The sequence below is a fragment of the Manis javanica genome, chromosome 15, assembly GCF_040802235.1.
Source record: "Manis javanica isolate MJ-LG chromosome 15, MJ_LKY, whole genome shotgun sequence".
NCBI lineage: Eukaryota > Metazoa > Chordata > Mammalia > Pholidota > Manidae > Manis > Manis javanica.
This window is the reverse complement of record NC_133170.1, coordinates 13,681,624-13,699,363: the sequence shown is the minus strand read 5'-3', so window position 1 is coordinate 13,699,363 and position 17,740 is coordinate 13,681,624. Positions and strand designations below refer to the sequence as shown.

The window sequence follows — 17,740 nt, the reverse complement described above, 5'->3', positions numbered from 1 at the left end:
ATATTCTTGAGCCATTTTTATGTAATATCTCAGCTTGAATATATCATCTCATCACTGCAAAGCTGGAATCATTTCATATTTTTTTTGTTTGTTTTTTTTTGAGAGGGCATCTCTCATACTTATTGATCAAATGGTTGTTAACAACAAAATTCTGTATAGGGGACTCAATGCTCAATGTACAATCATTAATCCACCCCAAGCCTAATTCTCATCAGTCTCCAATCTTCTGAAGCATAACGAACAAGTTCTTACATGGTGAACAAGTTCTTACATAGCATTTCACATTTTTTAAGAGGGAAAAATCCTCTTTTGTGACTTAAAAGAAAATCCACTACAATACCATTAGGATGTGGTATATCTAGTGGATTTTCAATACCAACATTTCATATCAGAATGTGCTTTCCAAACCATAAAATCTTTTCACCTTCATTTAATTTGAGATTCACAAAAAGTCAATGAGGACAAAAGGATACTTGTTATCATACCTTTTTGTCTTCCTCTTTGTCAATGAGGGAATGGAAGCGCAGGCTTTACATGCTAAACCTGAGGACATAAACCCAATGTGTGGTGGACCCAAGACTAGAACTCAGTTCTTCTAAGACCTGGTCCAATTTCTTATTCCATATTTTTACAGAGACTATCATAATTATTCTTTATCACATATCACATATCATATAAGTCATTTATTCCCAAGAGAAGGAAATGGATACAGCTAATTTAATCATTAGTCTAGTATAGCGCATGGCTGCGGGTGTGGGCCTTGAGGTCAGGTTTCTTGAGGTTACATCTCTGCTTCACTGAACCTTGGGCAAGTTAGCCAGTTTGAATCTCAATTCTACAATAGGTATAATAAAGTTTACTTCATTGAACTTTTGTCAAGATTAAATGAGATTATAGTTATAAGGCTCATATCATATCTTTTTCGATATATGCTAGCAATTATCTTTTCACCAAATTTTTAATGAGCTGGTTATGCAATATACATTCTACTGATATCTGAACAATTTCACATTGCTCTTCTCTCCTTTTCCCCAAGGATTTTGTTTCTCTCATGTTGTTTGATATAAGATAGCACCAGACATTACAGAGACTATATGATATTTAAGTCATAAATCATTATGTCATCTCTATGTTTTATTGGCACATGTAACTAAGCTTTATTAAAATATTATTTGAGCCAAGAATTTCCCATGAAGTATTAGTTTGCTAATTTTTTCCCCATGATTTGGCCAAGAGCCCAGATGCCTTGTGTTTCCAATATAATATTTTATTGCATTTAACATATTCTAGAAGTTCAGTCAAATGGGAGAAAAGAAGAGAAAAGCTCCTATTTTCAGGTGAAATCTTGTCACCCCATATGGTGGCCTTTTGCCATCTCTCTTCCCCAGGTTGCAAAGGACACAGCAAATTCAGTGCCTGGGCCAAATGTTTGGCATGTCTAAGTATCTGCGAGTGATAGGTCCCTGGGAGAAATCTGTGACTCTATAAAGTGTAATTCTTGGTGGGTGTTACTGCTTGTTTTAAAGGGGTGGTTGTGAGAAAGTATCTCATAAGCTGTGTTATTTAGTTATTCCCATGGGGAAATAAAACCTGGGCTTAAAATAGTCACTATTTGGGGGTGATTACTTATGGCCGAAAATTTTGTTTTGTTTTCTCATTTAAAAGAAAATTACATCCTTCTTTGGACTTTCCCACTCTCTGGAGCAAAGATGGGTGTGGGACTCCATGAAGAATGCCCGAGAAGTTAGTTAACCAGTTCACTTTAGTCCTCATGTGACTGAACAATGGTCTCCCTCCCTCCCATCTTTTTTTTTTTTCAAAGGAAAATAATCAGTAGCCAGCGCAGTATCATCACTCTTTTTCTGGAACTACTGGTTGAGATTTCATTTTGTATTTTGCTCTTGTGTCTCTCTCCAGACTGTGTTAAGTTTTCCTCAGCCTAAAACATGACTTCCAATTGGCATATACTATCTAACCACAGCTTTTTAGGCTGGAGGTCAATCCCTGACCCAAAGTGAAGGAATGCAAAGCTGTCCAGTTACACATAAGATGAAAAAAAAGAGCTGGATAAAGTTAATTGCTTGCTTGATACTTTGAAATAGGCAATCCAAGAAGCAGAGATTGTTATCTGTGGATCCCAGGTGCCAGAAGATTTTGTGTGAGAAAGAAGTGGTTCATAAAGGCTGCCATGTGCAATGAGAAAGAAGCATACAGTGGAATAGGGTGGCACAGAAGGACAGAGGGAAGATAAAGAGTGTGAGACAGAGACAGAGATGGACTTGAGAGAGTGGACCCTCCCTTGATGAGTACTTCAGACTGGTCCAACCCTCACTCTCCCTGAGACCTAATAATTCCACTTTTTCTTGATTCCGGTGCAGAAGTATCTTTTAAATACCACCCCCAGGTCTCCACTCCCTCCCCCTAGTTCAAAATGTCATCCATCACGGAAGTCAGACAGACTTTAAATCAATGACTTGGGGGTTACTCACTTAAATCCTAGCCTTAGTTTCCTTATATGTAAAATAAACACAGTAAAGATAAGCAGAAGATTTTACGCTATTTTAAATATGGTATAAAGTTCTGTACTACGCTGACTAATTATCTCCTGGAATCATACTTTGTTACTTAGAGGTGAGCACATACCTGATATCCAACAAGCTATCAATCAAGATGAAATAACCAAAGATTATTTTCATGTAACATTCTTTAGTAGGGAGACAACCACCTTTAATAGATGCCCAGTTCACTATCTATCTGGACAACCATTATTATCTCTTTATTGAACTAAAAAGAACCAGCCAACTATAACTCAGCAATATGCTGCCATTATTATCTTAAAAATGGATAGAAAAAGTGGGTTGAACCTCCTATTACTGAAAATGCATTTTATGATCTATTTAGAAGTGAAATTCCTTCCTAAAGTGGCTTTAGATCTGGAAGACACTGTTGCAGATTATTATGATTTTAAGAATCATTCTCTTTATGCCATCCATTCTAAGCACCTGCATCTGACTTGTCTATGCATTGCATTAATATGTGATGTAAAGATTCATAGCATTATACTCTTTTTTAAGGCAGCAAGTTAAAATGTGAATGTATACATGCATGCGTGTGGGGCGGGGAGCACACACACGTACTAAGTAACTGGAAGATAGATTGTAACCTGTAAAAAAGGTTAGTAGTACACTTTCATAGATTCCAACAGTTAAGGATTATCTTTATGTCTATATTCAAAAGACTGATGAACATTTTGGAGGTCTGGAATAAATTAAGCATTTTTAAAGATTGTTCTACTTAGCAGGTGTTGGGGCAAAGCTCCAACCACTATGGGCCAAAGAGCAAATACCTAGATATGAAGGAGCTGGCCTGTGTCCACTTGGCTCTGATAATATCAAAGGTCAATAGTCTTTCACTTCATCATGACTGATAATGTGTATAAATAGCATATATTGTAGCTCTAAGGGAAAATGAGAATGAAGTACATTAAGCAGTGTTGGGCTGTTGCTGTATATGAACAATTATTTTATGCAGTGGGCAGATTAAATGATAAATAATAATGGTCTCAGAACAAAGCTCCTTGTCATTACTATGCAGTGTATGTATGATTTGGGATGGTCCGTGGTGGCACTGGGGTTAACAAGGGCATTCTTCTTAGAGCCAATTAACTTATCCAGTCAGGTCTGGCACCATCTATCTGTGTCTTTTTAGAGGGAGGGCATTGTTAACCACAGTGTGAGTGGCTAAGGGAAATTTGCTAGTGCCCATAGGAAAAGAAATAATTTGAATCTTGCGAAGTAGGTACATAGAATGACTATATCAACTCCTATATCAGGGATAATAACACTTGCAGAAAAAAAATGTGGAGGTGGGAAGGGGAATAATCATCTCAGATAATTTGCCTTCTTTCCATAGTGTGAGATATCAATAGCGCAACCTCCTCAAAACTGGTCACATTTATGTACTATGAACATGTGGAAATATGAATGCCAATTCAGCAAAATAATGTACAAATGATTTGATGCCTGATTCAGATGTGGAGAAAAAGCTCTGCATCTCTGTGAAAACATTCTCCCCTTCGATCCCATATTGCGGATTAAACCCCAAAACAGGAGACAGCAGCCAGAGTCCCATCCAGAGCTTCTCAGCTAAGGTTCAGTTAACCGTTCCCCTTATGATGGAACGAAGGCAGTTCATTCAGTGACACTCACAGGCTTGTTTTAGCAATCCAGGATAAGACGATGTCAGGGAAGACAGCAAGCCTACGAAAGTCACCGTTAGTACTTTACGGCTCCATGTCACACATAACAAAAAGAAACTAGGTAGGTGACTGAGGTAGATCGGTGATTCCCCTGTGGGGCTAGTTATGAATCTCATCAGGACGTACTTGCTAGAAATACAAGCCCTTGCCTTAGAAAGTCAGAGCCAGGTGACTCTTTCTAATGCTTGAGAAAACCTATTGTAAGTGACGTGTAGTTACTATAGAAAAAATTAAACCTAAGTTACAGGATACACCCTCTTGGCCACTATTTCATATGCTAAAAGGCCAAGATTGCATTTAGCTTTGGATAATAGGTCAGTAAGGGAATAACCATAGTACTATAAATCACAGAACTCCAAAGGATGCAGTATAAAATAAGTGATGAAAGATATATTGGAAGACGACCACAAGAATTGATCAATAAGCTTTGGGGAAAAGTCGAGACATCCAGCTATTTAATTAGGGATGTAATAAAGTTTATAGACATAGTTGTTCCACTTAAGGAAACTTCCCTGGATCCTGTACATAAAACTAAGGAAGTACACAGCTATGGCAAACGTGAAACAAAATTGCCAATGCCATTGTAAGTCAAAGAATAATCACCCTGTTAATCAAGCAAACAAGAGTAATTTATTGTATAATAGCAAGCAAATACGTTTTCACAGTAGAACAACTGCAACACAGAAAGTGGAGAGAATAATCCACAGTTCTAGATACTAAGGTAGTTATGAAACTGATTGATGGATCAGTCAGCTACACCTATTAGGACCTACTGTGGGCCAGGCTATTGTATTTCATGCCAAGGGCATAAAAACAAGTAAGACATGGTCCCCAATCTCAAGTATCGGTTTCTTAGAAGGGTCTTCTGGTATCTAACTTTGAGCTAGGTTGACTTTTAAAGGCATCATGAGGAGTAACATTAAAGTAGAGGATGCACTGTCCATTAAGAGAAATATTTTTTTCTCTCAGTGATACCAGTAACCTTGTAATTTTTACATAAGACTTTATGCATTTATGACTTTTAACATATTCAAGAGTTAAAGTTAGTAAAATTGATACGGTTTGTAAAATCTGTGAATAAAAAATTTGACTTGCTTAAAGCTGGTCTTTTACAGATATGTACCTATTTAGTCAAACATTATATCAAAGTGAGTCATTTCTATATTCAATAGATGATACAATATATGTTATATAAACATAATAAATGATTAATCAATTTAAAATCATCCCTGACTTTATTCAGCCAATTTAATTTTGTAAACAATAAACAGTTACTCAACTTAAGTGGCTAAAAGTTCTGGCAGAGCCAGCCGCCACTTGGTTATAAGAATGAAAAACATGATTCTCAGTTTAGGGTAATTAGAAATTCTTCTGCTGACATTGCCTGCAGAGTGGTAAAATTTACAAATATTTTGAGGGATTATTTCTATGGGTAATCTAATCTCCCTTTCTTGGTAAGAATGAGATATAATTTGATTAACAGGCATCATACACATCCAGCCTTATAAAAACATTTGCATGCCAGAAATATTTTGAGGAGGATGGTGGAATTTAAAAAAAATTTTCAAAATCAAATTAATAGTTACTGATTCTGTTCTGTTTAGCTTCCAGGAAATGATAGATTTTTCTCCCAATAAAGTTTTGTATATACATAGCAAGAGGTGACAAATTAAGTTAAATAACATAGGGTAATGTTTTCCATCCTTGTGGAATTTATTGTAGGTAAATATCAGGACTCTATTCAGGTGAAGGCCTAGTCACATTTCTAGTTAAACAAGTCATCCAAATTTTCCAAGAGTGAATACGCAACACAATAAACAACACAGGAAAGGTGGGGAGGGCACATCAATTTTTTCCATCAATCGTAATTCTTCAAAATCGTAGAATGCATGCAGATCCTCATGAAATCAGTGACATTTATACCAGAGGGCCCAGAATTGTACTAGGGAGCTCTGGCTGCTAGCATGACCGTGATGGTCACTTTCAGTATTTTGGACTTACTTACATTTAAGCAAAACGACATTAATACACCATCAAAATCTGATGCTCTCTTAATTTGCACATTAAATTAGAACAACGTTTTTGATCCACTTTTGTATGTCCATTAAAATTAGAGCAGGAACAAATGTATACATATGTGACCCCATTGAGTACAAATGTCTTAAGAAGTAGACTCTTTCACCTAGAAATGACACTTGTCTTATGTACATATGTACACATAGATGTGTGTGTATAATGTGGAATTTTAGGGCTCAGGGTCATAACGACATCTAATGATGGATTAAACCATAGAAAGCTTTAGTTGGCCTGCCATTGAAGGATTGAACCTAATTACTCTTTGAACATCAGTCTGGAAAAGGCACATTATGCTTGATACCTTAAGAACTCTCTCTTTACTAGACAGGGAAGTGTGGAACCCTGAGTATAATTCTTTCAGATATGTAAACTCTTGATCTTTCTGGTTAAGGCTTTGGCTTTACAGAGCTACTATAAATGTGACTACTCCTTGGTGACAGGAGACAATTTAGATGAAAAAAAAAGAGATGCTAAAGGAAACATCAGTATTACAATGTTACTGAATATAGGAAATATTTTCATACAATAGGTAATGAATTTGAGTGTTTGATTTTCTAACTGATTAGAAAAAGTGTCCTTTTATTTTCTTCCAATAATATCTGGGGATACCAACAAAAGGAAAATATAGTTTTACAAAAAGAAGCATAATAATACTGATATTCATTGTAAGTTCTATGCCTGAGAGATATTTACCAGACTTAAAATTATGAGAAAACATAGCTGTTGATTTACCACTTGAAGCAGCTTACATGTTTTAGTACAACCTGCTATTCTTAAAGGTAAAGTGGCTTAATCATTAGAAAAACATCAGTAATGAATATATTAAACAGTAATATCCTGGAAAACAAGAACTAGGAAGAAATGTCAGCATAGGAAATACAATATTCATTTGTAAAGTGACATTGTTAATTACAAATTTCCACAGCATAACAGATAAACTTAAAATTGTATAAAAGTTTAAGATGCCCCTTTATGAAGGTCAAGGTGATGATCCCTTAAGTAGGTATAGGTAATGACTGCATTATTTTCAATAGGTATTGTTTGAAGGCATCTCGTCACATGTCTGCACGAACAAAAGAAGCAAATACTCCATCCTCCCGAGCTAAGAGGCTTTCTGGAGTGTCATATTCTAAGATGTTTCCACGCTTCATCACAATAACTAGGTCTGCCGTCAGAATAGTGTGAACCCGATGCTGTGAGGGAAAAGAATACATGTATTTGTTACAAATTTCAGGGTACAAGCCAAAGCAGTGGAATATGTATATTTCACATGAGTTGGGGACATTTATTTATCTTGGGATGCCAGGAGATGCAAGAAGCACAGCCCCTCTTTTTCTAGCTTATTTAATGTATCATTTTAAATACTGGCCAGTATGGCTGGGTCTTGTATGGACTCTATTAAATCGAGTGTGGTTAATATAGCAGTTTCATTTTTTTCATGGAAGTATAAGTAGGCTACTAAGTGTTGGTCAAATAATTAACTGATAATAAAAGCCAGTGTGTATTTCGCACTCACAACGTTTCTCAATTTGGACTACCCATATTTCAAGTGTTTCAATAGCCACATGTGATCCGCGGCTACCATACAGGACCAGGACCATGCAGATCAAAGTATCAGCTGAGGGCAGCCAAACCCAGAAATACCGTCTGTTTACCTGATTCCCAGTCTTCCAAAGAGCCTTCTCCTAACAATCCAAAGTCCAACGTACAACCATCCCCAGGGGCAAAGGCCTGTCTTTTGCATTGTCCTCTGTAGATGGGATAGTCTGAATGTTTATGCTTTCAGAAAAGTAAGCATAGTTGGGACTCACAACCAGAGAGGAAAGGATGCCAACTTAGAACATGCACCATTATTTTCAACATCCACAGACAAACCTATCATTCACTAAATATTAGTTATGAATGTTGAATTTTGGAATTATCAGCATTAAGAGGTATAGACACTCAACCATACCATGCTTCATGCAGAAAACAGAAAACTATCCTTTTGAATAGGTAAGGGTCCACTTTTATCTTCTTTACCTGTCCATTTGGGGAGAAATATTAAGTTCTTTCTCCCCCAAAATATCTCCCCATGTTCTTGAGTGGGAAAATTCTTGAAAATATTAGAGAACCATTTTTCAAGTTAGCCAGTTCTCTTATTAAGTCATTCAATCATTCACACTTTAGTGTGAATGAGTTAATCAGGAGACTATCTTCCAGGGCAGAAGGAACCACAGAGTTCACTGGGCCCTGTGTACAGATGGTGGGCTCTAATGGGGAGTCATTTCCTGCCACCTAGAAAAAGCTGAACTTAAAAGGGTGGTCCTTCTCCCATGAATGAATCACAAAATGGAAGCATAAGCAAGCACTCCAGGCATAACTCTCATTACTCAACAGTTAAACTTAAGGAATAATTTAAATTAAGCAATTAAATCTTCAAGGCAGTAAGAAACATCTGTGTTATTTTTAAGGACACTTACAAAATATTCACAAGGAATCATGAAATTGGTCCTTAGCACAGGGGTAAATCTGGCTCTCGGGTTTTCGTAAATACCGTCTCTTGCATGTATACATTTGTAAGCATATGCACATGCCTACCTCTGCATTAACCATAACTGACACACCTGGTTGAGCTGATGGGTGTGACAATACCCTGTGGTTAGCATCCTCACAGCATCCCTCCCCTTTAATCACGGAATTAGCTTTGCCTTCCTGATGGGAGGCTGTGAAGATAACTACCAGAGAATGGGATACTTGGCAGGGTGGCTCATGATGGTCTACTTGTTGGTCATCACCAAGGTGGAAAAGAGGCCATTCTTTTGGGCGAGCAAGTTTGGACCAGTATCACATTCCACTAAAATACCCTCAGAAAAGACTAGAACAAGGCCTGCATCCATAATAGAAGAGACGCGGTGCTGGAGAGAGAAGAAAAACGGAAAGAAGAGAAGAGCATCAGCAAGAGGGGCGCTATCTGGGTGAGTCCCTTAAAAATAGTTTTGTGTTAAACATTAAACATTAAATGTTTGGTTAAACATTTTAATGTGAGCAAGAATCCATCTGTCTGCAGGGAGGAAGAGAGAAGACCATGGCCTGTTTTAAATAAACTATAACACGAATTACAAAGATTTTTAAGAAATTCTCCATTTTGATGGGTGCTCAGAGAGTCTCTGTCTCGGCTTAGTGGTATCTCACTGCCTCATTTTTTAAACAGTGATATGAATAGAAACAGAAATTAAGTGAAAACAGTAGCAGAATTGGCAGTCAAATTTAAGATTTTGCTTCTGAATCTGCCCATCAGACCATTAGACTACCAAAAAGAGAATTATCCCATACGAACTACCGTCAGTATGTGGAGCAAAATCACAGGCCGTGACTTGCTGGAATCCTTAGATTTAAAATGTCCTATCCTTGTAACTTAGGTAGATGGAGGTAGATAAGAGCCGACAGTTTGGCAAAACAAAACAATATAAATAGAGTATTGCTGATTTTTTTTCTTTTTTGAGCAGACACAGAAACATTAGCAGAGAAATACATAGTTCAGCATATGTGTATTTTAACTGATCAAAAATAAAGATTACTGAATCTTGGAACAAAACCAAAGGAGAGAAAGTCACCTCTGTCCCCCATACTTACAGCTATTGTAACAACGGTGCGGTCTGCAAAAGCTGTCATTACCACTTTCTGCAAAATATTTTCCTGCCAAAGAAATAAATTAATTAAGTCTGAATTTCCTCTGTACTACTTTGTCTTGCCATGATATTTTGCTCCCAAGAACAATGGTCTATCGTGCCCAATCCCTTCTGAGAACCCCGCTCGGAGATCTTCTGTGGAAGGCAGACCCGGGAGCAGGCCCAACCCGAAGCTCCTGCTGGGTCCTTACGTGTCTTCCAAGTGCAAACTAGACTCAGAGATGAGCCGAGAATGGCTGCTAGATTTATTATCAGGGAACCGAAAGAGGAAAATGAAATCGAATGGACATGGAAATGCTCATCTGAGTTACAAAACAAACAGTATGTATTCAAAACTGGTAAGAGTAAAACCCTATCATGGTGTTAACTTCTGGGTCAGAAGAGGGAATAAAGGAAATACATGCCCCAAATTAGGATTTTGATCCATAAAAGAACATTCCAGGCAGAGACCATTTTATTCCCACCACAAACTATTGTTATCATTATATTTTAAAAGATGCTTCTGGGTAAAAAGTCTAACTCTCCTACAGCAAAGCTTGATTACCTAAGTCCATGTGAAGGAATTCTTTCTTCCAATCAAATGGCTTATTGGCAATTAAATTCATTCTCTCATTATCTCTTTCTCTCATCTCTACTGAGGAAGAGGATATATTATCCTTATAATAATCCCCAATAGTGTAAACTCTTAGTACTTAATACTAATTTTGATGTAGTTATGCTTACTTTGTGAAACGGCTTGTTTAGAAACTATTTTATTGCTTTAAATTATGTTAACTTGGAGGATATACAACTTTATACAGATATTTTAATTGATGTCTTACTTAATAAAAATAAACGACGTCGAATATTTCCATGGATATTTAGCTTTTAAACATCTTGAAATGGTTTCATTTTGAGGGGCAGTTTTACCCAATCTAAAGTGATAGCAAGAAAATATAAGGTTGCAGGTGTTTTTCATTTTCATCCTTTCTGATACCAAACTCTTCATATCAAGTTAACTTTTATAAGAACAACACTAATTGCTAGCTTTTTAAATCATAGTTTGTGGTTTAATGTGAATTTTCTCTACTCAATCACAGCCTTCCAGACAGATCCTTCTTGGACATATTTAGTATTTTTAAATCAATTCTTTCAAAAGGCGGTGTCTGGCTTGTTAACATGAATACATTAGGAGGCCATTATTAATTCTAATGAATCCTCCTTCAAACTGCTTTAGAAAATAATGATTGGTTTTGGTTCTTAATAGATTTCATTAAATAGAGATTTGCATCCTTTATTGTAGAACTTCCATGGACTAATACAGTTGACCCTTGAATAACACAGATTTGAACTGCACAGGTCCACTTATACAAGGACTTTTTCAATAAACAGTACAGTACTGAAAAATGTCTTTTCTCTTTCTTATGATTTTCTTGACATTTTCTTTTCTCTAGCTTATTTTATTGGAAGAATACAACATATATATAATACATATAACATACAAAATACATGTTAATCAACTGTTGATGCTGTTAGTAAGGCTTTCAGTCCGCAGTAGGCTATTAGCAATTAAATGTTTAGGGAGTCGAAAGTTACATACAAATTTTCAACTATGGGGTAGCAGAGGCCAGCACCCCTAACCCCCATGTTGTTAAAGGATCAACTGTACTTGAATCCCTGAATACAGTACTCATCAACAAAACCCTGGAATTTTACTGTTTTGAGAATTTATCAAAAAGTGATGGTAAATTTATTTCACGTTGATTGGCGATAAACTCTTTTAAAGAAGGTGTTACGTCTCCTTTATTATAATTTTCAATGTGCTTTTGTCATTTGGTCACAGAGATGAAGAAGACACTCAAAACAATAGTACTGAGGATTCAGACATCAGTCAGGAAAAAATAACTTGTGATTTTCACGTGCGTTTTTCCAACTCATCAGCTTAAATGCTTGGCTAGTGCACTCACCGTGGCCATGTCGATGGACGCTGTCGCCTCGTCCATGATGAGGATGCTGCTCTTGCGCACAAAGGCCCTGGCAAGGCAAAACAGCTGTCTCTGTCCAACGCTAAAATTCTCTCCCCCTTCAGTGACAACTGCATCTAGATCATAGAAAGAAGCCAGGATTTCACTAAAGAGATGATGTAACATTTTCTTCGGGGAAGTAGTAAGCCATGTGCTACATCCTTTAAGAGCATGCTGGATAGCGCCGCGCTGGTGTGAAGATTTCTTATTGGAAAGGCAAAGAGGAATTTTACTTTGAGATAATCAAGACGATCTTGGGTCATCCTATTTTTGACAACAGATGGTAAATTATCTGCTTAGAGTAGGATATAAAATGCTGTTAAACATTTCGAAGACTGGAAGACCTTAGAGATAATTTAATTATTCAATAGAATTTTCTAAGGAGATGATTCGGTATAATTATCTAAGGCCCAAAGAGATGAAGTGGCTCCCCCATGATTACATAGCTAATTTGTAATAGAGCTTGATAAGAAATGGAATAATCTCAACTCCAATATCTTACTCTCGTTCCATTGTACCATCCCAGTGGACTGTAAGCACCAAGCGGGTAAGGACTGGGTTTGTTTTGTTTATCGGTGCATCCCCAGTACTTACTATGGTATCTGACTTAGTAGCTGAACAAAACATTGTTTCACAGATTAATGAATGTTATATCCACGTTATCATTTCCTTTTATTTGGTTTCCACCCACATTTCATGAACTGTGCTATCGTGAGTTTAAGATAAATTCTGTTTCCAAAATATCTCCTTTATTGGAATTCAAATACTTTACTAAAAAGTCCTGGGTTGGGGTGGGGAGGAATATCTATTGTTTATATTCTCACTGCATCAAATTCTTGCAGTTTCTCATGCTTTGGAGCTAAGCATTTATTTGTCCAATTTTAATTTACATAATAAATCAGGAAGATGCTGGGGATGATAAGTGCTTTTCACCAGAGTTGGCCTGAGCCAGATCTTTATCAAGCAATTGTTTACTCTTTAAGACAATAAGTATAAACAGTGTTCAATCACATAGTGTAAATACCACCCCTTGTTGCTTGCCCTGCACTGTAACCCCCAAACATTTGCCCACAATTCAAAGCAGGTACATACAGCTCTCATGTTGGCAAAGAGGACCCTGAAGATGTAATTTCCTGTCTTTCCAACTACTGATGGCAGGGTGAACTTTACAGGCCAAGGGAGAAAGGTTCTATAAACACCATCAATTTCTCAAGTGGACTTGCTGGAGTTTCCAAAGGAGAGAACAAAAATTATTATGGGAAGTTCATCCATACCTCTGGAATTACTCCCACAATCTGACACTGGTGAGGTTAATAAAACTATCCTTAAAGATATGCTGTCTCAATTTTTGTTGGTGGGATGCCTTCCCCTTGGGACTTACTTAGACTCATAAAAAGTATTGTTTTTGAGTGGGTCCTCCTTCCCAAAGAAACTGATAAATAAACATGGTTTTATTTTATAGGTTGATTTTTACTAACTAGACACAAAAACAACACAATTTGGCAACTAGATATTATGTACTGCAATTGGAACATCAACCTACTCTTATTATATTTTTATAATTCAAGGAAGCAGAAGTCCAAAACTAAGCTATTCTCTTTTTATAAAGACTATATCATGAACTTTTGTTGTTCTGTTAATCATGTTTTCATTATTCGTTTGGTTATTTGCCAGAAACTGTACAACCTCTGGGAATGAATTTATTTCTGTGATTGTTTAAGTACATGATTCATCCCTTGTGTGAGTGGCCAAAACTGATCCTGCAGAAGGTAATAAAAAATAGTATCTTCAAAAAATTATGTTATATAAATTTCAGGAATATGCCCTCCTGGCAGCAAAGACAATGGCTGCCAATGTGGAGCAACTGCCTGCTATTGAACGGTACTGAGTGTCCCTTGAACCGAACAGCCTTTTCAATCTTCTTCTTCATTTATTGAGGCTAAGTGATTGTGCAGATCATATGAACAAAATGACCACAAGGAAATACTCTGATGAAAGTGACTTGTACCCACCAAGGGTGAAAAGACTGGAGGGATAAAAGCATTACTCTGGAATGCTCACATAGGACAGAATTTGTTTTACATTTCATTCTCTTGGAACCCCTGCAAGATCATTAGATTCTGAAACGTCCTAAAAACCTTGAGATTATTTAAAATGTAATAGGATGTAATTGATTATCTAATTCTAGCATAAAATGCAGCTAGAGATATGTAGAGTTAGTTGTATATGTGACAAATAAATACATTATTTAGAAAATATACCTAGACCTCCTGGTAGAGATTTGACCATGTTCTTCAGCTGAGCAATTTCTAGAGCCTCCCAGAGTCTGTCATCTGTGCACTTGCACTCTGGATCTAAATTAAATCTGTAAAAAGAAAAAAAAATCAGTTATTTAGTCAATAAATAAAAATAAAGGAATTTTTGCCTGTTTGCTTATTGCTGTTTTTTCCTTAAAATGTAAGATCTTGAACAGTGTGCAGGAAAGAGCAGGCATGCGATTCATGCTTGATGAATGAATAAATGGACCTAATGCTATGGAAAATGATTTTTGATGATGCAATTAGTTTATATGCATGAGATGACATGATGAAATTCATCACTTGGATTCATCAGCTTTCATATTAATGTTTAATGTAACCTGAATAGCATCTAGCAAAATATTCCTTCAGAACTGATGCTAAATACATAAACCTATATGGGAACATTTAGATGAGTCATGCTGTACCCAACACAATAGGAACCCCATAAATATATCCATAGATATCAATTCTCTAAGGTGTCTTTCAATAACTTGATACATCTACAACTTTTAATTAAAGTGATTTTACAGCTAAATATTGAGTGATCTTATGTACATTTTCTCTTTTAGACAAAAGGACAAAATACTTCTTTGTAATTCAGTGGATGGAGGTGGGGAGCAAGAGAGAACAAAGGTGGATGAAATGAGAGACGTGATATGGTGGATGATGCCATGGGGAACTCTGGAGTCAGGCAAACTTTATTCGGAACTGTTGTTCTATCATGCCCTGTGTTTGAACTTGGGCAAGTTACAGTTTCTCTGAGGTTCAAAACCCTCATCTGTAAAATGGGGACAATAATATGTATACTAGAACAATGCTTTGAGGATTTAATGAGATAATGTATTTAAAGCACCTAGCAGATAGGTAGATAACTCCATTCTCTTTTTCTTTTCCCCATGGGAAACTACAAACCAGGCATGGAGAAGATCGTAGCAACTTTGTCAAAGTAATTCTGGCTGGAAGAAAAGTTGAGAGAGAGAGTGGCAATCGAGGTATTAACCAAACTGAGTATCTGCTGAGCCCAGAACAGACGCCTAAGAGGTAGGCAGGGTATCAGTAGGGTGGAACACCTTGTCTGCCAAAGGATCACTGCTCTTAAGTACAGAGGACAAAGCGGCTTTTGTAGAGTGAAAATGAATGAGCAGAGCTCGTGGACATGTAAGGGATTAGCTTCCATGGGATAATTTCTTAGCAACGCTACGGTTTCCCAGTGCAAATTGTTGGACAGAATATTTGGCCTTATCATCTTGATAATCAAAAAGCAATTCTGAGCCAATCATCATATGAGCCAAACGGTAGACGCTGAGGCACGTGGGCTTCTGTTGAATACACCCCCTACCTAATAGAACCGCTGAACAGTATCGGATCCTGAAGAATGATTGAAAGTCTAGAGCGTAGCGTGTGCAGTGGTAGTTTTGAAATGTCTATCCCATCAATGACAATCTTTCCTGTTAAAAAGAAACAAAAATTACAGGCATGCAGTAAAATCACCAGTAAAATAATATTTGTTTACAAATTGGAAGTATTTCTCCAGTTCAGGATTGAACCTGAGGAAATGAAGCTCTCCATCTAAATATTAAAAAACATCATTACATAATGTCTAAGCAAAATATACACCTTGGTGATATTTTCTCTTGCTTATGTATTTTCTCCTGCATGGATTTTCAGTTTTTATTCAGTTTATGTGATTCATACAAACCAAAAGTATTTTTTTCCCTTAGTGGGTCCTCTTCCTTCCAAAATTCCTTTGTCTTGATTCCCGGCTCTATTTTCCTTCATAGCACATTCTCTGTATATTTTTACCTATCTTTTTTATTGTCTCTCTTGCCCAACTAGAAGACAGTTCTAGGTCTCAAACTCCTTGAGGACAGTGAATTTTGTTTTATTCAGTCCTGTGTTGACTGAACAGTATAGTGAATTACAAATAAGTAAATTCTAGGACATAGATATCAAACTTTAATGAATTTCTCTATACTGTACATAGTTACAGAGACTTGTGCAATCTTGATGCCCTTTTCTCAACCTGTTGGAGTAATTGTATTGTATCACTTTGTACAAAGACAGTATTGCGCCGTGGGATGAGGAGGACAGATAAATGCAGCTGGAGTCCCTTTTCCAGCTAGATTTCAATTTGAGAAGAGGCAAAGTGATTAGCTTAAAAGTGGCTTTTAGGAATACTCTATTATCTATTAAGATCTTAATAGCCTAATGCTATTAAAAAGGGAATAGGTTGTTGACAGTCCATATGGGGCCTGAAATCATGTTTTTGCCCTTATGAGGGGCAAGCTAATGTAATATGTTCAGTTATAACCAATGCTTTTTAAATTAAAACTGTCAGTTAATTGTCTCTGGGGCAGGTAACTAACTTACAAGGTGAATCCCACTGAAAATCCTTCAAGTATCGGTGTATTACTATTAGTAGCCATGGGAAGAACAAACAGCTAACTCAGGGGCAGATGCTCATCTCACTCTGTTCCTGAACCTAAACCCAGAGACTGCAATTACCACCGTTCACCTCTGTTGTTCATAGACTGACCTCTTTATCTCACAGAACTGTGTGTAGATTTGACTAAATAATATAAGCTGTCAAGTACAAGAAAAATGTAAAGCTCTGTAATCATCAACTCATTACCGATAATAATAGCAAGCACTTCCTCGAGCTAATGGCCAAGCACATTGCTGGGTCCCCTTTTATTCAAGATGGCTTATATGCTGGCTTATTTATAGGCCACTTGATAGACTAAATAATGTGGCATGTTTTTCTAAAGCGAAGATTTCCACGTATCATATTATTAATAATTTTGTGGATGAATATTTTTGTAGATGTCAAAACATGTGCTTGGCTCTTTACAGCAAAGGCTGCCTCCTCACAAGATGTTCACAGTTATTAAACCATGTCATTAAGAAGATGATAGTAAGTGTCATGTAACAAAATGAATAATGCAGATTACTTATGCCCTTGTACTTTTTCCTTTGACAGAAAGAGATATATTTTTGTCCGAGGGAAGCAAGACAGTCTTCCTCTCTCTTCCTTCTTCTTGAAATGCCACCTCCATCTGCTCCTACTCAAAGAGAGTGGCCTTATTTTCAGTGTATCAGAATTCTATAACAACAATGTTTAGAGCTGACTTTAGGACTAATAATTTTATTTCCCCTATTCTATGTTCTTCTATTTCTGACTGTTTATCTGGGATACATGCCTCAAACCCATGGGTTATAGGATACAAAGTTCTTATAAATATTTGCTTTTTTTCCTGCAGAATAAGGTAAGTTGATGTTGCTTTTTTTTTTAAGGGAAAGCACCACATGGCCACTGAAAAAACTTAGTTGGAAACTCACCATCAAATATATCGACCATTCTGAAGAAAGCCAGAGATAACGATGACTTCCCACTGCCAGTGCGGCCGCATATGCCCACCTGAAAAAGCCACT

The 17,740-nt window shown here is 36.8% G+C and overlaps 1 protein-coding gene and 1 long non-coding RNA gene across 13 annotated transcripts in view; one reads left to right on the top strand and one right to left on the bottom strand.

Annotated features, from left to right (window-relative positions):
• The window catches only part of LOC108398362 (uncharacterized), a 27,502-nt gene extending 9,762 nt beyond the window's left edge, over positions 1-17,740 (top strand). For both annotated transcript variants that reach the window (XR_012125720.1, XR_001853402.3), the window contains exons 2-3: positions 15,224-15,349; positions 17,603-17,740. This is a non-coding gene — a long non-coding RNA (uncharacterized lncRNA). The remainder of the gene's footprint in view (positions 1-15,223; positions 15,350-17,602) is intronic.
• Positions 4,870-17,740, bottom strand: part of ABCC9 (ATP binding cassette subfamily C member 9) — a 107,625-nt gene continuing 94,754 nt past the window's right edge. For 8 of the 11 annotated variants that reach the window (XM_073223243.1, XM_073223245.1, XM_073223241.1 and 5 more), the window contains 7 exons: positions 17,648-17,726; positions 15,648-15,756; positions 14,270-14,373; positions 11,952-12,085; positions 9,950-10,012; positions 9,056-9,231; positions 7,391-7,527 (listed from right to left, as the gene is read on the bottom strand). In XM_073223243.1, coding sequence (XP_073079344.1) covers positions 9,094-9,231; positions 9,950-10,012; positions 11,952-12,085; positions 14,270-14,373; positions 15,648-15,756; positions 17,648-17,726 — 627 coding nt within the window. In that variant the 3' untranslated portion in view covers positions 7,391-7,527; positions 9,056-9,093. Of the gene's footprint in view, positions 7,528-9,055; positions 9,232-9,949; positions 10,013-11,951; positions 12,086-14,269; positions 14,374-15,647; positions 15,757-17,647; positions 17,727-17,740 lie in introns of all 11 variants that reach the window. The other 3 variants (XM_017662303.3, XM_017662310.3, XM_073223246.1) reach the window with 2 other exon arrangements.